Source organism: Phyllobates terribilis, unplaced genomic scaffold (genome assembly GCF_046119375.1).
Source record: "Phyllobates terribilis strain yellow unplaced genomic scaffold, ASM4611937v1 Scaffold_9__5_contigs__length_417890890, whole genome shotgun sequence".
NCBI lineage: Eukaryota > Metazoa > Chordata > Amphibia > Anura > Dendrobatidae > Phyllobates > Phyllobates terribilis.
This window is the reverse complement of record NW_027362769.1, coordinates 415,739,513-415,759,710: the sequence shown is the minus strand read 5'-3', so window position 1 is coordinate 415,759,710 and position 20,198 is coordinate 415,739,513. Positions and strand designations below refer to the sequence as shown.

At 67.3% G+C, this 20,198-nt stretch overlaps 3 protein-coding genes across 4 annotated transcripts in view; 1 reads left to right on the top strand and 2 right to left on the bottom strand.

Annotated features, from left to right (window-relative positions):
• PUS3 (pseudouridine synthase 3) overlaps nt 1-804 on the bottom strand; it is a 68,871-nt gene extending 68,067 nt beyond the window's left edge. The window contains exon 1 of the mRNA XM_073649063.1: nt 677-804. The gene's annotated coding sequence lies outside the window, so the exon portion shown is untranslated. The remainder of the gene's footprint in view (nt 1-676) is intronic.
• On the top strand, nt 725-19,184 carry HYLS1 (HYLS1 centriolar and ciliogenesis associated). Of its 2 annotated transcripts, none has more exons than XM_073649065.1 (2): nt 725-859; nt 18,068-19,184. In XM_073649065.1, exon 2 carries the CDS (start codon nt 18,088-18,090, stop codon nt 18,976-18,978), a length of 891 nt encoding a protein of 296 aa, XP_073505166.1. In that variant the 5' UTR covers nt 725-859; nt 18,068-18,087; the 3' UTR covers nt 18,979-19,184. The 2 variants fall into 2 exon arrangements, with proteins under 2 accessions (XP_073505166.1, XP_073505167.1); XM_073649066.1 differs by lacking the exon at nt 725-859 and adding an exon at nt 6,010-6,046.
• Nucleotides 19,108-20,198, bottom strand: part of LOC141162699 (phosphatidylserine decarboxylase proenzyme, mitochondrial-like) — a 76,823-nt gene continuing 75,732 nt past the window's right edge. Inside the window, exon 8 of the mRNA XM_073649064.1 lies at nt 19,108-19,455. Coding sequence (XP_073505165.1) covers nt 19,231-19,455 — 225 coding nt within the window. The 3' untranslated portion in view covers nt 19,108-19,230. The remainder of the gene's footprint in view (nt 19,456-20,198) is intronic.

Below are 20,198 nucleotides of genomic sequence, written 5' to 3'. Positions count from 1 at the left end.
ATGATGGAGGCGACGAGCAGTCACCAGATACTGATGATGGAGGCGACGAGCGGTCACCAGATACTGATGATGGAGGCGACGAGCAGTCACCAGATACTGATGATGGAGGCGACGAGCAGTCACCAGATACTGATGATGGAGGCGACGAGCAGTCACCAGATACTGATGATGGAGGCGACGAGCAGTCACCAGATACTGATGATGGAGGCGACGAGCAGTCACCAGATACTGATGATGGAGGCGACGAGCGGTCACCAGATACTGATGATGGAAGCGACGAGCAGTCACCAGATACTGATGATGGAGGCGACGAGCAGTCACCAGATACTGATGATGGAGGCGACGAGCAGTCACCAGATACTGATGATGGAGGCGACGAGCAGTCACCAGATACTGATGATGGAGGCGACGAGCAGTCACCAGATACTGATGATGGAGGCGACGAGCGGTCACCAGATACTGATGATGGAAGCGACGAGCGGTCACCAAATACTGATGATGGAGGCGACGAGCGGTCACCAGATACTGATGATGGAGGCGACGAGCGGTCACCAGATGAGACTTTGCACTACGGTAACTGATTATGCGCCATTATGCCGCCCACTGTCGGAGGTGAACTGTATATACGGGGGCTGACCCCTCTCTGGGCGGCTCTACACTGATGACTTGGACCTACCGTGCACCTTCCCGGCCGCCGTAGACGTCACACTGCTCGGCACGTGCACACAGGCCTCTTTTCCGGCCCCTGATGATGACGTCCTCTGGTTGCCAGGAGACGCCGATATTGAAACGACGCTGCCCCGTGACGTCAGCAGGGAGGAGTGAGAGCGGCCGTTACACAGGAGCGGCAGCAGGAGAGGTAAAGATGGCGCGGGGGACCGGAGCGGAGGACAGAGCGGGGACAGGAGCGGAGGAGAGCGGGGACAGGAGCGGAGGAGAGAGGAGCACAGAGCGGGGACAGGAGCGGAGCACAGAGCGGGGACAGGAGCGGAGGAGAGAGGAGCACAGAGCGGGGACAGGAGCGGAGCACAGAGCGGGGACAGGAGCGGAGGAGAGAGGAGCACAGAGCGGGGACAGGAGCGGAGCACAGAGCGGGGACAGGAGCGGAGGGGAGAGGAGCACAGAGCGGGGACAGGAGCGGAGGAGAGAGGAGCACAGAGCGGGGACAGGAGCGGAGGAGAGAGGAGCACAGAGCGGGGACAGGAGCGGAGGAGAGAGGAGCACAGAGCGGGGACAGGAGCGGAGGAGAGAGGAGCACAGAGCGGGGACAGGAGCGGGGGAGAGCGGAGCACAGAGCGGGGACAGGAGCGGAGGAGAGAGGAGCACAGAGCGGGGACAGGAGCGGGGGAGAGAGGAGCACAGAGCGGGGACAGGAGCGGAGGAGAGAGGAGCACAGAGCGGGGACAGGAGCGGGGGAGAGCGGAGCACAGAGCGGGGACAGGAGCGGAGGAGAGCGGAGCACAGAGCGGGGACAGGAGCGGAGGAGAGAGGAGCACAGAGCGGGGACAGGAGCGGAGGAGAGCGGAGCACAGAGCGGGGACAGGAGCGGAGGAGAGAGGAGCACAGAGCGAGGACAGGAGCGGAGGAGAGAGGAGCACAGAGCGGGGACAGGAGCGGAGGAGAGAGGAGCACAGAGCGGGGACAGGAGCGGAGGAGAGCGGAGCACAGAGCGGGGACAGGAGCGGAGGAGAGAGGAGCACAGAGCGGGGACAGGAGCGGGGGAGAGAGGAGCACAGAGCGGGGACAGGAGCGGAGGAGAGCGGAGCACAGAGCGGGGACAGGAGCGGGGGAGAGAGGAGCACAGAGCGGGGACAGGAGAGGAGCACAGAGCGGGGACAGGAGCGGAGGAGAGAGGAGCACAGAGCGGGGACAGGAGCGGAGGAGAGCGGAGCACAGAGCGGGGACAGGAGTGGGGGAGAGCGGAGCACAGAGCGGGGACAGGAGCGGAGGAGAGCGGAGAACAGAGCGGGGACAGGAGCGGGGGAGAGCGGAGCACAGAGCGGGGACAGGAGCGGAGGAGAGAGGAGCACAGAGCGGGGACAGGAGCGGAGGAGAGAGGAGCACAGAGCGGGGACAGGAGCGGAGGAGAGAGGAGCACAGAGCGGGGACAGGAGCGGGGGAGAGAGGAGCACAGAGCGGGGACAGGAGCGGAGGAGAGAGGAGCACAGAGCGGGGACAGGAGCGGAGGAGAGAGGAGCACAGAGCGGGGACAGGAGCGGAGGAGAGAGGAGCACAGAGCGGGGACAGGAGCGGGGGAGAGAGGAGCACAGAGCGGGGACAGGAGCGGAGGAGAGAGGAGCACAGAGCGGGGACAGGAGCGGGGGAGAGCGGAGCACAGAGCGGGGACAGGAGCGGAGGAGAGAGGAGCACAGAGCGGGGACAGGAGCGGAGGAGAGAGGAGCACAGAGCGGGGACAGGAGCGGAGGAGAGAGGAGCACAGAGCGGGGACAGGAGCGGAGGAGAGAGGAGCACAGAGCGGGGACAGGAGCGGAGGAGAGCGGAGCACAGAGCGGGGACAGGAGCGGGGGAGAGCGGAGCACAGAGCGGGGACAGGAGCGGAGGAGAGAGGAGCACAGAGCGGGGACAGGAGCGGGGGAGAGCGGAGCACAGAGCGGGGACAGGAGCGGGGGAGAGCGGAGCACAGAGCGGGGACAGGAGCGGGGGAGAGCGGAGCACAGAGCGGGGACAGGAGCGGGGGAGAGCGGAGCACAGAGCGGGGACAGGAGCGGAGCACAGAGCGGGGACAGGAGCGGGGGAGAGCGGAGCACAGAGCGGGGACAGGAGCGGAGCACAGAGCGGAGACAGGAGCACAGAGCGGGGACAGGAGCGGGGGAGAGCGGAGCCCAGAGCGGAGGACAGAGCGGGGACAGGAGCGGAGACAGGAGCACAGAGCGGGGACAGGAGCGGAGCCCAGAGCGGAGACAGGAGCACAGAGCGGGGACAGGAGCGGGGGAGAGAGGAGCACAGAGCGGAGACAGGAGCACAGAGCGGGGACAGGAGCGGGGGAGAGCGGAGCACAGAGCGGGGACAGGAGCGGGGGAGAGCGGAGCACAGAGCGGGGACAGGAGCGGAGGAGAGCGGAGCACAGAGCGGGGACAGGAGCGGAGGAGAGCGGAGCACAGAGCGGAGACAGGAGCACAGAGCGGGGACAGGAGCGGGGGAGAGCGGAGCACAGAGCGGAGCCAGGAGCGGAGGAGAGAGGAGCACAGAGCGGGGACAGGAGCGGAGGAGAGAGGAGACAGGAGCGGAGGAGAGAGGAGCACAGAGCGGGGACAGGAGCGGAGGAGAGCGGAGCACAGAGCGGGGACAGGAGCGGAGGAGAGAGGAGCACAGAGCGGGGACAGGAGCGGAGGAGAGCGGGGACAGGAGCGGAGGAGAGCGGGGACAGGAGCGGAGGAGAGCGGAGCACAGAGCGGGGACAGGAGCGGAGGAGAGAGGAGCACAGAGCGGGGACAGGAGCGGAGGAGAGAGGAGCACAGAGCGGGGACAGGAGCGGAGGAGAGAGGAGCACAGAGCGGGGACAGGAGCGGAGGAGAGAGGAGCACAGAGCGGGGACAGGAGCGGAGGAGAGCGGAGCACAGAGCGGGGACAGGAGCGGAGGAGAGAGGAGCACAGAGCGGGGACAGGAGCGGGGGAGAGCGGAGCACAGAGCGGGGACAGGAGCGGGGGAGAGCGGAGCACAGAGCGGGGACAGGAGCGGGGGAGAGCGGAGCACAGAGCGGGGACAGGAGCGGGGGAGAGCGGAGCACAGAGCGGGGACAGGAGCGGGGGAGAGCGGAGCACAGAGCGGGGACAGGAGCGGGGGAGAGCGGAGCACAGAGCGGGGACAGGAGCGGAGCACAGAGCGGAGACAGGAGCACAGAGCGGGGACAGGAGCGGGGGAGAGCGGAGCCCAGAGCGGAGGACAGAGCGGGGACAGGAGCGGAGCACAGAGCGGAGACAGGAGCACAGAGCGGGGACAGGAGCGGAGCCCAGAGCGGAGACAGGAGCACAGAGCGGGGACAGGAGCGGGGGAGAGAGGAGCACAGAGCGGGGACAGGAGCGGAGGAGAGCGGAGCACAGAGCGGAGACAGGAGCACAGAGCGGGGACAGGAGCGGGGGAGAGCGGAGCACAGAGCGGGGACAGGAGCGGAGCACAGAGCGGGGACAGGAGCGGAGGAGAGCGGAGCACAGAGCGGAGACAGGAGCACAGAGCGGGGACAGGAGCGGGGGAGAGCGGAGCACAGAGCGGAGCCAGGAGCGGAGGAGAGAGGAGCACAGAGCGGGGACAGGAGCGGAGGAGACAGGAGCGGAGGAGAGAGGAGCACAGAGCGGGGACAGGAGCGGAGGAGAGCGGAGCACAGAGCGGGGACAGGAGCGGAGGAGAGAGGAGCACAGAGCGGGGACAGGAGCGGAGGAGAGCGGGGACAGGAGCGGAGGAGAGCGGAGCACAGAGCGGGGACAGGAGCGGAGGAGAGAGGAGCACAGAGCGGGGACAGGAGCGGAGGAGAGAGGAGCACAGAGCGGGGACAGGAGCGGAGGAGAGAGGAGCACAGAGCGGGGACAGGAGCGGAGGAGAGAGGAGCACAGAGCGGGGACAGGAGCGGAGGAGAGCGGAGCACAGAGCGGGGACAGGAGCGGAGGAGAGAGGAGCACAGAGCGGGGACAGGAGCGGGGGAGAGCGGAGCACAGAGCGGGGACAGGAGCGGGGGAGAGCGGAGCACAGAGCGGGGACAGGAGCGGGGGAGAGCGGAGCACAGAGCGGGGACAGGAGCGGGGGAGAGCGGAGCACAGAGCGGGGACAGGAGCGGGGGAGAGCGGAGCACAGAGCGGGGACAGGAGCGGGGGAGAGCGGAGCACAGAGCGGGGACAGGAGCGGAGCACAGAGCGGAGACAGGAGCACAGAGCGGGGACAGGAGCGGGGGAGAGCGGAGCCCAGAGCGGAGGACAGAGCGGGGACAGGAGCGGAGCACAGAGCGGAGACAGGAGCACAGAGCGGGGACAGGAGCGGAGCCCAGAGCGGAGACAGGAGCACAGAGCGGGGACAGGAGCGGGGGAGAGAGGAGCACAGAGCGGGGACAGGAGCGGAGGAGAGCGGAGCACAGAGCGGAGACAGGAGCACAGAGCGGGGACAGGAGCGGGGGAGAGCGGAGCACAGAGCGGGGACAGGAGCGGAGGAGAGCGGAGCACAGAGCGGGGACAGGAGCGGAGGAGAGCGGAGCACAGAGCGGAGCACAGAGCGGAGGAGAGAGGAGCACAGAGCGGGGACAGGAGCGGAGGAGAGAGGAGACAGGAGCGGAGGAGAGAGGAGCACAGAGCGGGGACAGGAGCGGAGGAGAGCGGAGCACAGAGCGGGGACAGGAGCGGAGGAGAGAGGAGCACAGAGCGGGGACAGGAGCGGAGGAGAGAGGAGCACAGAGCGGGGACAGGAGCGGAGGAGAGAGGAGCACAGAGCGGGGACAGGAGCGGAGGAGAGAGGAGCACAGAGCGGGGACAGGAGCGGAGGAGAGCGGAGCACAGAGCGGGGACAGGAGCGGAGGAGAGAGGAGCACGGAGCGGAGGAGAGCGGAGCACAGAGCGGGGACAGGAGCGGAGGAGAGAGGAGCACAGAGCGGGGACAGGAGCGGAGCACAGAGCGGGGACAGGAGCGGAGCACAGAGCGGGGACAGGAGCGGAGGAGAGAGGAGCACAGAGCGGGGACAGGAGCGGAGCACAGAGCGGGGACAGGAGCGGAGGAGAGAGGAGCACAGAGCGGGGACAGGAGCAGAGGAGAGCGGAGCACAGAGCGGAGGAGAGCGGAGCACAGAGCGGAGACAGGAGCGGAGCCCAGAGCGGGGACAGGAGCGGAGGAGAGCGGAGCACAGAGCGGGGACAGGAGCGGAGGAGAGCGGTGCACAGAGCATAGGACAGGAGCGGCAGCAGGAGAGGTAAAGATGGCGCGGGGGACAGAGCGGGGACAGGAGCGGAGCACAGAGCGGGGACAGGAGCGGAGGAGAGAGGAGCACAGAGCGGGGACAGGAGCGGAGACAGGAGCACAGAGCATAGGACAGGAGCGGCAGCAGGAGAGGTAAAGATGGCGCGGGAGACAGGAGCGGAGCACAGAGCGGAGACAGGAGCGGAGGAGAGCGGAGCACAGAGCGGAGACAGGAGCACAGAGCATAGGACAGGAGCGGAGGAGAGCGGAGCACAGAGCGGGGACAGGAGCGGAGGAGAGAGGAGCACAGAGCGAGGACAGGAGCGGAGGTGAGCGGGGACAGGAGCGGAGGTGAGCGGAGCACAGAGCGGGGACAGGAGCGGAGGTGAGCGGAGCACAGAGCGGGGACAGGAGCGGAGGTGAGCGGAGCACAGAGCGGGGACAGGAGCGGAGGTGAGCGGAGCACAGAGCGGGGACAGGAGCGGAGGTGAGCGGAGCACAGAGCGGGGACAGGAGCGGAGGTGAGCGGAGCACAGAGCGGGGACAGGAGCGGAGGTGAGCGGAGCACAGAGCGGGGACAGGAGCGGAGGAGAGAGGAGCACAGAGCGGGGACAGGAGCAGAGGTGAGTGGAGCACAGAGCGGGGACAGGAGCGGAGGAGAGAGGAGCACAGAGCAGGGACAGGAGCGGAGGAGAGAGGAGCACAGAGCAGGGACAGGAGCGGAGGGGAGCGGAGCACAGAGCGGGGACAGGAGCGGAGCACAGAGCGGGGACAGGAGCGGAGGAGAGCGGAGCACAGAGCGCGGAGGAGAGCGGAGCACAGAGCGGGGACAAGAGCGGAGCACAGAGCGGGGACAGGAGCGGAGGAGAGCGGAGCACAGAGCGGGGACAGGAGCGGAGGAGAGCGGAGCACAGAGCGGGGACAGGAGCGGAGCACAGCAGGAACAGGAGCGGAGCACAGAGCGGGAACAGGAGCGGAGGAGAGCGGAGCACAGAGCGGGAACAGGAGCGGAGGAGAGCGGAGCAGGGAAGAGAGCGGAGCACAGAGCGGAGGAGAACGGGGACAGGAGCGGGGACAAGAGCGGAGCAAAGCGCATAGGAGAGCGGAGCACAGAGCGGGGACAGGAGCGGTGGAGAGCGGAGCACAGCGGGGACAAGAGCGGAGCACCGAGCATGGACAGGAGCGAAGGAGAGCGGGGACAGGAGCGGAGGAGAGCGGGGACAGGAGCGGAGGAGAGCGGGGACAGGAGCGGGATCAGGAGCGGAGCACAGAGCATAGGAGAGTATGGATGCGAGCGGAGCACAGAGCATAGGAGAGTAGGGACAGGAGCGGAGCACAGAGCAGGGACAGGAGCGGAGCACAGAGCATAGGAGAGCAGGGACAGGAGCGGAGCACAAATCGGGGACAGGAGCTGAGGCAAGCGGAGCACAGAGCGGGGACAGGAGCGGAGCACAGAGCATAGGAGAGCAGGGACAGGAGCGGAGCACAGAGCGGAGACATGAGAGCGGAGCAGGGACAAGAGCGGGGACAGGAGCGGAGGCGAGCGGAGCACAGAGCATAGGAGAGCAGGGACAGGAGCGGAGGAGAGGGGAGCACAAAGCGGGGACAGGAGGGGAGCGGAGACAGGAGGGGAGGAGAGCGGAGCACAGAGCATAGGAGAGCGGAGCACAGAGCTGGGACAGGAGCGGGGACAGGAGCGGAGGCGAGCGGAGCACAGAGCATAAGAGAGCGGGGACAGGAGCCGAGCACGGACCGGAGGTGAGCGGAGCACAGAGCGGGGACAGGAGCGGAGCACAGAGCGAGGACAGGAGTGGGGACAGGAGCGGAGGCGAGTGGGGACAGGAGCAGAGGAGAGCGTGGCCAAGAGCGGAGCACAGAGCGGAGGAGAGCGGGGACAGGAGCGGAGGAGTGCGGAGCACAGAGCGGGGACAGGAGCGGAGGAGTGCGGAGCACAGAACGGGGCCAGGAGCGGAGGAGAGCGGAGCAAAGAGTATAGGAGAGCGGGGACAGGAGCGGAGGAGAGCGGAGCAAAGAGCATAGGAGAGCGGAGCAAAGAGTGGGGACAAGAGCGGAGCACAGAGCATAGGAGAGCGGGGACAGGAGCGGAGCACAGAGCATAGGAGAGCGGGGCCAGGAGCGGAGGAGAGCGGAGCACAGAGCGGGATCAGGAGCGGAGGAGAGCGGGGACAGGAGCGGAGGAGAGCGGAGCAAAGAGTATAGGAGAACGGAGCAAAGATCGGGGAATAGAGCGGCGCACAGCGCATAGGAGAACGGGGACAGGAGCGGAGGAGAGCGGAGCAAAGAGAGGTGACAAGAGCGGAGCACAGAGCATAGGAGAGCGGGGCCAGGAGCGGAGGAGAGCGGGGACAGGAGCGGAGGAGAGCAGAGCACAGAGCGGGGACAGGAGCGGAGGAGACCGGAGCACAGAGTGGGGACAAAAGCGGAGGAGAGCGGAGCAAAGAGCATAGGAGAGTGGGGACAAAAGCGGAGGAGAGCGGAGCAAAGAGCGGGGACAAGAGCGGAGCACAGAGCATAGGAGAGCGGGGACAGGAACGGAGGAGAGCAGAGCACAGAGCAGGGCCAGGAGCGGAGGAGAGCAGGGACAGGAGCGGAGAGGAGAGCGGAGCACAGAGCGGGATCAGGAGCGGAGCACAGAGCTGGGACAGGAGCGGAGGAGAGCGGAGCACAGAGCATAGGAGAGCAGGGACAGGAGCGGAGGAGAGCGGAGCACAGAGCATAGGAGAGCGGGGACAGGAGCCGAGGAGGGCGGAGCACAGAGCAAGGACAGGAGCGGAGGAGAGCGGAGCACAGAGCGGGGACGAAAGCAGAGGAGAGCGGGGCCAGGAGCGGAGCACAAAGCGGAGGAGAGCTGAGCAAAGAGCATAGGAGAGTGGGGACTGGAGCGGAGGAGAGCGGAGCACAGAGCGGGATCAGGAGCGGAGGAGAGCGGGGACAGGAGCGGAGGAGAGCGGAGCAAAGAGTATAGGAGAACGGAGCAAAGATCGGGGAATAGAGCGGCGCACAGAGCATAGGAGAGCGGGGACAGGAGCGGAGGAGAGCGGAGCAAAGAGAGGGGACAAGAGCGGAGCACAGAGCATAGGAGAGCGGGGCCAGGAGCGGAGGAGAGCGGGGACAGGAGCGGAGGAGAGCGGAGCACAGAGCGTGGACAGGAGTGGAGGAGAGCGGAGCACAGATCGGGGACAGGAGCGGAGGAGACCGGAGCACAGAGTGGGGACAAAAGCAGAGGAAAGCGGAGCACAGAGCGGAGGAGAGCGGAGCAAAGAGCATAGGAGAGTGGGGACTGGAGCGGAGGAGAGCAGAGCACAGAGCAGGGACAGGAGCGGAGCACAGAGCGGGGACAGGAGCGGAGGAGAGCGGAGCACAGAGCGGGATCAGGAGCGGAGGAGAGCGGAGCACAGAGCTGGGACAGGAGCGGAGGAGAGCGGAGCACAGAGCATAGGAGAGCAGGGACAGGAGCGGAGGCGAGCGGAGCACAGAGCATAGGAGAGCAGGGACAGGAGCGGAGGAGAGCGGAGCACAGAGCATAGGAGAGCGGGGACAGGAGCCGAGGAGGGCGGAGCACAGAGCAAGGACAGGAGCGGAGGAGAGCGGAGCACAGAGCGGGGACGAAAGCAGAGGAGAGCGGAGCACAGAGCGGGGACAGGAGTCGAGGAGAGCGGGGCCAGGAGCGGAGCACAGAGCGGAGGAGAGCTGAGCAAAGAGCATAGGAGAGTGGGGACTGGAGCGGATGAGAGCCGGGGACTGGAGCGGAGGAGAGCGGAGCAAAGAGCGGGGACAAGAATGGAGCACAGCATAGGAGAGCGGGGACAAGAGCGGAGCACAGAGCATAGAGCGGGGACAGGAGCGGAGGAGAGCGGAGCACAGAGCGGGATCAGGAGCGGAGCGGGGACAGGAGCGTAGGCGAGCGGAGCACAGAGCATAGGAGAGCAGGGACAGGAGCGGAGCACAGAGCATAGGAGAGCAGGGACAGGAGCGGAGGAGAGTGGAGCACAGAGCATAGGAGAGCAGGGACAGGAGCGGAGCACAGAGCGGGGACAAGAGCGGAGGAGAGCGGAGCACAGAGCATAGGAGAGCAGGGACAGGAGCGAGCACAGAGCGGAGACAGCAGAGGAGGAGAAGGGAGCCTAGAGCTGGGACAGGAGCGGAGGAGAGCGGAGCACAGAGCATAGGAGAGCGGGGACAGGAGCGGAGGAGAGTGGAGCACAGAGCATAGGAGAGTGGAGCACAGAGCATAGGAGAGTGGGGACAGGAGCTGAGGCGAGCAGAGCACAGAGCATAGGAGAGCAGGGACAGGAGCGGAGGAGAGGGTAGCACAAAGCGGGGACAGGAGGGGAGGAGAGCGGAGCACAGAGCGGGGACAGGAGGGGAGGAGAGCGGAGCACAGAGCGGGGACAGGAGCGGAGGAGAGCGGAGCACAGAGCATAGGAGAGCAGGGACAGGAGCGGAGCACAGAGTATAGGAGAGCAGGGACAGTAGCGGGGACGAGAGCGGAGCACAGAGCATAGGAGAGCGGGGACAGGAGCGGAGCACGGACCGGAGATGAGCAGAGCATAGGAGAGCAGGGACAGGAGCGGAGGGGAACGGAGCACAGAGCGGGGACAAGAGCGGAGCACAGAGCATAGGAGAGCAGGGACAGGAGCGGAGCACAGAGCGGGGACAGGAGCGGAGGCGAGCGGAGCACAGAGCATAGGAGAGCAGGGACAGGAGCGGAGGAGAGCGGGGACAGGAGCGGAGGGGAACGGAGCACAGAGCGGGGACAGGAGCGGAGGAGAGCGGAGCACAGAGCATAGGAGAGCAGGGACAGGAGGGGAGCGGAGCACAGAGCGGGGACAGGAGCGGAGGCGAGCGGAGCACAGAGCATAGGAGAGCAGGGACAGGAGCGGAGGAGGGCGGAGCACAGAGCATAGGAGAGCAGGGACAGGAGCGGAGGAGGGCGGAGCACAGAACATAGGAGAGCGGGGATAGGAGCGGAGGAGAGCGGAGCACAGAGCATAGGAGAGCGGGGACAGGAGGAGAGCGGAGCACAGAGCATAGGAGAGCAGGGACAGGAGCGGAGCACAGAGCGGGGACAGGAGCGGAGGCGAGCGGAGCACAAAGCATAGGAGAGCAGGGACAGGAGCGGAGGAGGGCGGAGCACAGAGCATAGGAGAGCGGGGACAGGAGCGGAGGGGAACGGAGCACAGAGCGGGGACAGGAGCGGAGGAGAGCGGAGCACAGAGCATAGGAGAGCAGGGACAGGAGCGGAGGCGAGCGGAGCACAGAGCATAGGAGAGCAGGGACAGGAGCGAAGGAGGGCGGAGCACAGAGCATAGGAGAGCAGGGACAGGAGCGGAGGAGGGCGGAGCACAGAGCATAGGAGAGCAGGGACAGGAGCGGAGGAGGGCGGAGCACAGAGCATAGGAGAGCGGGGACAGGAGCGGAGGAGAGCTGAGCACAGAGCATAGGAGAGCAGGGACAGGAGCGGAGCACAGAGCGGGGACAGGAGCGGAGGCGAGCGGAGCACAGAGCATAGGAGAGCAGGGACAGGAGCGGAGGAGGGCGGAGCACAGAGCATAGGAGAGCAGGGACAAGAGCGGAGGCGAGCGGAGCACAGAGCGGGGACAGGAGCGGAGGAGAACAGAACATAGGAGAGCGGGGACAGGAGCGGAGGAGAGCGGAGGAGAGCGGAGCACAGACCGGGGACAGGAGCGGAGGAGAGCGGAGCACAGAGCATAGGAGAGCGGGGACAGGAGCGGAGCACGGACCGGAGGTGAGCGGAGCACAGAGCATAGTATAGCAGGGACAGGAGCGGAGAGGAACGGAGCACAGAGCGGGGACAAGAGCGGAGCACAGAGCATAGGAGAGCAGGGACAGGAGCGGAGGAGGGCGGAGCACAGAGCATAGGAGAGCGGGGACAGGAGCGGAGGGGAACGGAGCACAGAGCGGGGACAGGAGCGGAGGGGAACGGAGCACAGAGCGGGGACAGGAGCGGAGGAGAGCGGAGCACAGAGCATAGGGGAGGAGGGCGGAGCACAGAGCATAGGAGAGCAGGGACAGGAGCGGAGGAGGGCGGGGACAGGAGCGGAGGAGAACGGAGCACAGAGCATAGGAGAGCGGGGACAGGAGCGGAGGCGAGCGGAGCACAGAGCATAGGAGAGCGGGGACAGGAGCGGAGGCGAGCGGAGCACAGAGCATAGGAGAGCAGGGACAGGAGCGGAGGAGGGCGGAGCACAGAACATAGGAGAGCAGGGACAGGAGCGGAGGAGGGCGGAGCACAGAACATAGGAGAGCAGGGACAGGAGCGGAGGCGAGCGGAGCACAGAGCATAGGAGAGCAGGGACAGGAGCGGAGGAGGGCGGAGCACAGAACATAGGAGAGCAGGGACAGGAGCGGAGGCGAGCGGAGCACAGAGCGGGGACAGGAGCGGAGGAGAGCGGAACACAGAACATAGGAGAGCGGGGACAGGAGCAGAGGAGAGCGGAGCACAGAGCGGGTATAGGAGCGGAGGAGAGCAGAGCGGAGCACAGTGCGGGGACGCGAGCGGAGCATAGAGCGGGGACAGGAGCGGAGGAGAGTGGAGCTCAGCGGAGACAGGAGAGGAGGGGAGCGCAGCACAGAGTGAGGGGCATGGGCCCCAATCATATTAATAATGATTTATTTCCTGAGCAGCTCTCTAGATTGTTTAGTGCGCATCAGGAGACGGCTGAAATCTGTTTCTTATTCATCAGTTAACAAAGCAGCGAGGAGGCCGGCGGAATGTGGCTGTGCCCCCTCCCCCGACGGCTCCTCTGTGCGGCTGCGCCCCTTCTCCCGACGGCTCCTCTGTGTGGCTGCTCCCCCTCTTCTGTGTGGCTGCTCCCCCTCTTCTGTGTGGCTGCTCCCCCTCTTCTGTGTGGCTGCTCCCCCTCCTCTGATGGCTCCTCTGTGTGGCTGCTCCCCCTCCTCTGATGGCTCCTCTGTGTGGCTGCTCCCCCTCCTCTGATGACTCCTCTGTGTGGCTGCTCCCCCTCCTCTGATGGCTCCTCTGTGTGGCTGCTCCCCCTCCTCTGATGGCTCCTCTGTGTGGCTGCTCCCCCTCCTCTGATGGCTCCTCTGTGTGGCTGCTCCCCCTCCTCTGATGGCTCCTCTGTGTGGCTGCTCCCCCTCCTCTGATGGCTCCTCTGTGTGGCTGCTCCCCCTCCTCTGTGTGGCTGCTCCCCCTCCTCTGATGGCTCCTCTGTGTGGCTGCTCCCCCTCCTCTGTGTGGCTGCTCCCCCTCCTCTGTGTGGCTGCTCCCCCTCCTCTGTGTGGCTGCTCCCCCTCCTCTGATGGCTCCTCTGTGTGGCTGCTCCCCCTCCTCTGTGTGGCTGCTCCCCCTCCTCTGATGGCTCTTCTGTGTGGCTGCTCCCTCTCCTCTGATGGCTCCTCTGTGTGGCTGCTCCCCCTCCTCTGATGGCTCCTCTGTGTGGCTGCTCCCCCTCCTCTGATGGCTCCTCTGTGTGGCTGCTCCCCCTCCCCTGACGGCTCCTCTGTGTGGCTGCTCCCCCTCCCCTGATGGCTCCTCTGTGTGGCTGCTCCCCCTCCTCTGTGTGGCTGCTCCCCCTCCTCTGTGTGGCTGCTCCCCCTCCTCTGTGTGGCTGCTCCCCCTCCTCTGTGTGGCTGCTCCCCCTCCTCTGCTCCCCCTCCTCTGATGGCTCCTCTGTGTGGCTGCTCCCCCTCCTCTGATGGCTCCTCTGTGTGGCTGCTCCCCCTCCTCTGACGGCTCCTCTGTGTGGCTGCTCCCCCTCCTCTGTGTGGCTGCTCCCCCTCCTCTGCTCCCCCTCCTCTGTGTGGCTGCTCCCCCTCCTCTGATGGCTCCTCTGTGTGGCTGCTCCCCCTCCTCTGATGGCTCCTCTGTGTGGCTGCTCCCCCTCCTCTGACGGCTCCTCTGTGTGGCTGCTCCCCCTCCTCTGACGGCTCCTCTGTGTGGCTGCTCCCCCTCCCCTGACGGCTCCTCTGTGTGGCCGCTCCCCCTCCTCTGTGTGGCCGCTCCCCCTCCTCTGTGTGGCCGCTCCCCCTCCTCTGTGTGGCCGCTCCCCCTCCTCTGTGTGGCCGCTCCCCCTCCTCTGGCGGCTCCTCCCTGCGGCCGCGCCCCCTCCTCTGGCGGCTCCTCCCTGCGGCCGCGCCCCCTCCTCTGGCGGCTCCTCCCTGCGGCCGCGCCCCCTCCTCTGGCGGCTCCTCCCTGCGGCCGCGCCCCCTCCTCTGGCGGCTCCTCCCTGTGGCCGCGCTCCCTCCTCTGGCGGCTCCTCCCCGCGTCCCCTCCTCCTCCTCTGATGGCTCCTCTCTGCGCCCGCGCCCCCTCCTCTGGCGGCTCCTCCCCGCGCCCCCTCTGACGGCTCCTCCCTGCGTCCGTGCCCCCTCCTCTGGCGGCTCCTCCCCGCGCCCCCTCCTCTGGTGGCTCCTCCCCGCGCCCCCTCCTCTGGTGGCTCCTCCCCGCGCCCCCTCCTCTGACGGCTCCTCCCCGCGCCCCCTCCTCTGGCGGCTCCTCCCTGCGGCCGCGCCCCCTCCTCTGGCGGCTCCTCCCTGCGGCCGCGCCCCCTCCTCTGGCGGCTCCTCCCTGCGGCCGCGCCCCCTCCTCTGGCGGCTCCTCCCTGCGGCCGCGCCCCCTCCTCTGGCGGCTCCTCCCTGCGGCCGCGCCCCCTCCTCTGGCGGCTCCTCCCTGCGGCCGCGCCCCCTCCTCTGGCGGCTCCTCCCTGCGGCCGCGCCCCCTCCTCTGGCGGCTCCTCCCTGCGGCCGCGCCCCCTCCTCTGGCGGCTCCTCCCTGCGGCCGCGCCCCCTCCTCTGGCGGCTCCTCCCTGCGGCCGCGCCCCCTCCTCTGGCGGCTCCTCCCTGCGGCCGCGCCCCCTCCTCTGGCGGCTCCTCCCTGCGGCCTCGCCCCCCTCCTCTGGCGGCTCCTCTCTGCGCCCGCGCCCCCTCCTCTGGCGGCTCCTCTCTGCGCCCGCGCCCCCTCCTCTGGCGGCTCCTCCATGCGGCCGCGCCACCTCCTCTGGCGGCTCCTCCCTGCGGCCGCGCCACCTCCTCTGGCGGCTCCTCCCTGCGGCCGCGCCCCCCCTCTGGCGGCTCATCCCTGCGGCTGCGCTCCCTCCTCTGGCGGCTCCTCTGTTTGGCTGCTCCCCCTCCTCTGGCGGCTCTTCCCCGCGCCCCCTCCTCTGGCGGCTCCTCCCTGCGGCCGCGCCCCCTCCTCTGGCGGCTCCTCCCTGCGGCCGCGCCCCCTCCTCTGGCGGCTCCTCCCTGCGGCCGCGCCCCCTCCTCTGGCGGCTCCTCCCTGCGGCCGCGCCCCCTCCTCTGGCGGCTCCTCCCTGCGGCCGCGCCCCCTCCTCTGACGGCTCCTCCCTGCGGCCGCGCCCCCTCCTCTGGCGGCTCCTCCCTGCGGCCGCGCCCCCCTCCTCTGGCGGCTCCTCCCTGCGGCCGCGCCCCCTCCTCTGGCGGCTCCTCCCTGCGGCCGCGCCCCCTCCTCTGGCGGCTCCTCCCTGCGGCCGCGCTCCCTCCTCTGGCGGCTCCTCCCCGCGTCCCCTCCTCCTCCTCTGATGGCTCCTCTCTGCGCCCGCGCCCCCTCCTCTGGCGGCTCCTCCCCTCGCCCCCTCCTCTGATGGCTCCTCCCTGCGTCCGCGCCCCCTCCTCTGATGGCTCCTCCCTGCGTCCGCGCCCCCTCCTCTGATGGCTCCTCCCTGCGGCCGCGCTCCCTCCTCTGGCGGCTCCTCTGTTTGGCTGCTCCCCCTCCTCTGGCGGCTCTTCCCCGCGCCCCCTCCTCTGGCGTCTCCTCCCTGCGTCCGCGCCCCCTCCTCTGGCGTCTCCTCCCTGCGTCCGCGCCCCCTCCTCTGATGGCTCCTCTCCGCGCCCCCTCCTCTGGCGGCTCCTCCCCGCGTCCCCTCCTCTGGCGGCTCCTCCCTGCGCCCCCTCCTCTGATGGCTCCTCCCTGCGTCCGTGCCCCCTCCTCTGGCAGCTCCTCCCCGCGTCCCCTCCTCTGGCGGCTCCTCCCTGCGTCCTCGCCCCCTCCTCTGACTGCTCCTCCCCGCGCCCCCTCCTCTCATGGCTCCTCTGTTTGGCTGCGCCCCCTCCTCTGACGGCTCCTCCCCGCGCCCCCTCCTCTGGCGGCTCCTTCCTGTGGCCGCGCTCCCTCCTCTGGCGGCTCCTTCCTGTGGCCGCGCCCCCTCCTCTGGCGGCTCCTCTGTTTGGCTGCGCCCCCTCCTCTGGCGGCTCCTCCCTGCGGCCGCGCCCCCTCTGGCGGCTCCTCCCTGCGGCCGCGCCCCCCTCCTCTGGCGGCTCCTCCCTGCGGCCGCGCCCCCCTCCTCTGGCGGCTCCTCCCTGCGGCCGCGCCCCCCTCCTCTGGCGGCTCCTCCCTGCGTCCGCGCCCCCCTCCTCTGACGGCTCCTCCCTGCGTCCGCGCCCCCCTCCTCTGACGGCTCCTCCCTGCGTCCGCGCCCCCCTCCTCTGACGGCTCCTCCCTGCGTCCGCGCCCCCCTCCTCTGACGGCTCCTCCCTGCGTCCGCGCTCCCTCCTCTGATTGCTCCTCTGTTTGGCTGCGCCCTCTCCTCTGATGGCTCCTCCCTGCGTCCGTGCCCCCTCCTCTGGCGGCTCCTCCCCGCGTCCCCTCCTCTGGCGGCTCCTCCCTGCGTCCGCGCCCCCCTCCTCTGACGGCTCCTCCCTGCGTCCGCTCCCCCTCCTCTGACGGCTCCTCCCTGCGTCCGCGCTCCCTCCTCTGATGGCTCCTCTGTTTGGCTGCGCCCCCTCCTCTGACGGCTCCTCCCCGCGCCCCTTCCTCTGGCGGCTCCTCCCTGCGTCCTCGCCCCTTCCTCTGACTGCTCCTCCCCGCGCCCCTTCCTCTGACTGCTCCTCCCCGCGCCCCTTCCTCTGGCGGCTCCTCCCTGCGTCCTCGCCCCCTCCTCTGACTGCTCCTCCCCGCGCCCCCTCCTCTGATGGCTCCTCTGGCTGCGCTCCCTCCTCTGACGGCTCCTCCCCGCGCCCCCTCCTCTGGCGGCTCCTTCCTGCGGCCGCGCCCCCTCCTCTGGCGACTCCTCCGTTTGGCCGCGCCCCCTCCTCTGGCGGCTCCTCCCTGCGGCCGCGCCCCCTCCTCTGGCGGCTTCTCCCTTTGGCCGCGCCCCCTCCTCTGGCGGCTCCTCCCTTTGGCCGCGCCCCCTCCTCTGACGGCTCCTCCCTGCGGCCGCGCCCCCCTCCTCTGACGGCTCCTCCCTGCGGCCGCGCCCCCCTCCTCTGACGGCTCCTCCCTGCGTCCGCGCTCCCTCCTCTGATGGCTCCTCTGTTTGGCTGCGCCCCCTCCTCTGACGGCTCCTCCCCGCGCCCCCTCCTCTGGCGGCTCCTCCCTGCGTCCGCTCCCCCTCCTCTGACGGCTCCTCCCTGCGTCCGCGCTCCCTCCTCTGATGGCTCCTCTGTTTGGCTGCGCCCCCTCCTCTGACGGCTCCTCCCCGCGCCCCTTCCTCTGGCGGCTCCTCCCTGCGTCCTCGCCCCCTCCTCTGACTGCTCCTCCCCGCGCCCCCTCCTCTGATGGCTCCTCTGTTTGGCTGCGCTCCCTCCTCTGACGGCTCCTCCCCGCGCCCCCTCCTCTGGCGGCTCCTTCCTGTGGCCGCGCCCCCTCCTCTGGCCGCTCCTCTGTTTGGCCGCGCCCCCTCCTCTGGCGGCTCCTCCCTGCGGCCGCGCCCCCTCCTCTGGTGGCTCCTCCCTTTGGCCGCGCCCCCTCCTCTGGCGGCTCCTCCCTGCGTCCGCGCCCCCCTCCTCTGACGGCTCCTCCCTGCGTCCGCGTCCCCCTCCTCTGACGGCTCCTCTGTTTGGCTGCGCCCCCTCCTCTGACGGCTCCTCCCCGCGCCCCCTCCTCTTGCGGCTCCTCCCTGCGTCCGCGCTCCCTCCTCTGATGGCTCCTCTGTTTGGCTGCGCTCCCTCCTCTGACGGCTCCTCCCCACGCCCCCTCCTCTGGCGGCTCCTCCCTGCGTCCTCGCCCCCTCCTCTGACGGCTCCTCCCCGCGCCCCCTCCTCTGGCGGCTCCTCTCTGCGGCCGCGCCCCCTCCTCTGGCGGCTCCTCCCTGCGGCCGCGCCCCCTCCCCCGGCGGCTCCTTTTTGACAATATGATAGCCCATGTGAACAATCCCTGGGGCGAGCGCCCGTCTTGATCATCTCTGATTCCCCTTCTCCTGTGTTTTCCAGGGTCTTCTCCGCAGTGTAAGATGTCAGTGTTGAGCAGCGACATGTCTCTGTCCAGCAGAACAGCAAACCCCGGCAGGTTACATGAGCTTTCCTCAGACAGCTCTCTCCAGAGCGCTCCACTGACTGTCTCGGAGGAGGAGCTGCGCTCTGAGCTCTCTCTTTTGGGATTCACCTCTGTTCCCCAGCCAAGGCTTCTACAATTCAAAGAAGACCTTGAGTTTCTGATGCGCAGCCGAGCTGTACTGGAAGATTGCTCGGGATCCTGTGAAGACACTGAAGATCTCGGGAAGGAGAATGGTGGAACTTCTGTGTGTGAATGGGCCCCTCCTTGTTGGGACAAGCTTCCTGCATGGACAGCGCCGGCTTCTAGTCAGGAGTGTGTTTTTAAGGCCCCAGCACACAGGGAAGATATGGACTCCTACACGAAACACACAGTCACAGTGGGGGCTCAAGTGCTCGGGAAGCCAAGGGTGCCCGCTCTGACTCGCAAGGTGCTACGGAGGAGAAGTGACGGGCAGGTACAAGTGTGTGATGAGTCTCTGCTTTCCGCTGAGTCCGAACTAGAAGATTCCAGAGTCTCATGTGCGGAGTCACAAGCCGCGAAATCTTTCATCCGTATCCCGCCTTATTCCCTGCTTGAGCAGTACCGGCAGCGCTCAGATCCCGTAGGACGCTACCAAGAATACAAACAAAGCTGGGACGCCCTACAGTTGTCTGTGGAAAAGAGTAGGAAGGAGCTACGCTGGGGGGTCCGCGAGAGGATGATGTCGGCACCACCGTTACCTCTCCCACGAGCTCTGCCAATGCCCAACTCATATGTGATCCCCACAGAGAAGAAGAGGTACGGTCTACGATGGGCCATCAGACATGCCCTTGTGCATGGCAAAATGCCCCGAGGAGACTACTCCTAGGTGACCGCAGTCTGCAGGCGTGTGTCATGTCCTCCCGCGTGGCACTTTACACCCGTGTTGTGTCTGGAGCAGCACTTTGCAGCTCTATTCTGATGTCAGCAACTGTATGTTTTTGTATGAGACAATAAATTCACCTATTTTTAGATTTTATTATAATATCATGTTAAATGCACAAAAACCTTAAAAAAGTAAAATACTTAAATGTCTGGGTGTCCTGCACTTGATTCGAAGTTCTGTTGAAAGGAAAATAAGTCATAGGAGTCCTAGAGCTTCGCCCATAAAGATTCTTCCTCCATCCTTCACATGGAACTTAAAATCCCGAGGACCCTCGAACACCAGAACAATGGTAGAGCCAAAATTAAATTCACCAAGTGGGTCCCCTTTTGCCAAGACCAGGCCGGTGGGTCCATGTTGCTCTACGTAGCTGCTGTCATGATACTTCCCTTTAACATGACGAGAGTGATTCGTGCGCAACTCCTGCAAAGAGGAAGTTCAGCTGAATATTCAAATCTGCAGTGCGCCAACCCGAGCCCTCCTCCTCCTGCCCAGCCACACCCACCTCCTACCCTCTGCCCAACCGCGCCCTCTGTCCTGCACACAGCCGTGTCCTCCTCCTCCTGCCCAGCCGTGCCCTCCTCCTACCCTCTGCCCAACCGCGCCCTCTGTCCTGCACACAGCCGCGTCCTCCTTCTGCCCAGCCACACTCTCCTCCTACCCTCTGCCCAACCGCGCCCTCTGTCCTGCACACAGCCGTGTCCTCCTCCTTCTGCCCAGCCGCACCCTCATCCTACCCTCTGCTCAACCACGCCCTCTGTCCTGCACACGGTCGCTTCCTCCTCCTTCTGCCCAACCGCGCCCTCTGTCCTGCACAGAGCCGCGTTCTCCTGCCTAGCCACGCCCTCTGTCCTGCACACAGCCGCGTCCTCCTCGTTCTGCCCAGCCGCATCCTCTATCCTGCACACAGCCGCGTCCTCCTTCTGCCCAGCCGCGCCTTCCTCCTTTCCCCTGCTGCGCTTTGTTCTGCACAGCCGCGTCCTCCTGCCTAGCCGCGCCCTATGCCCTGCACACAGCCGCGCTCTCCTCCTGCCCTTTACCCAGCTGCGCCCTCCTCCTCCTGCCCTTTGTCCAGCCGCGCCCTCCTCCTTCTGACCTTTGCACAGCCATGCCCTCCACCCTACTTCCCTTGTATAAAACATTGTTTCCTAGTTTTTAAGGCACAG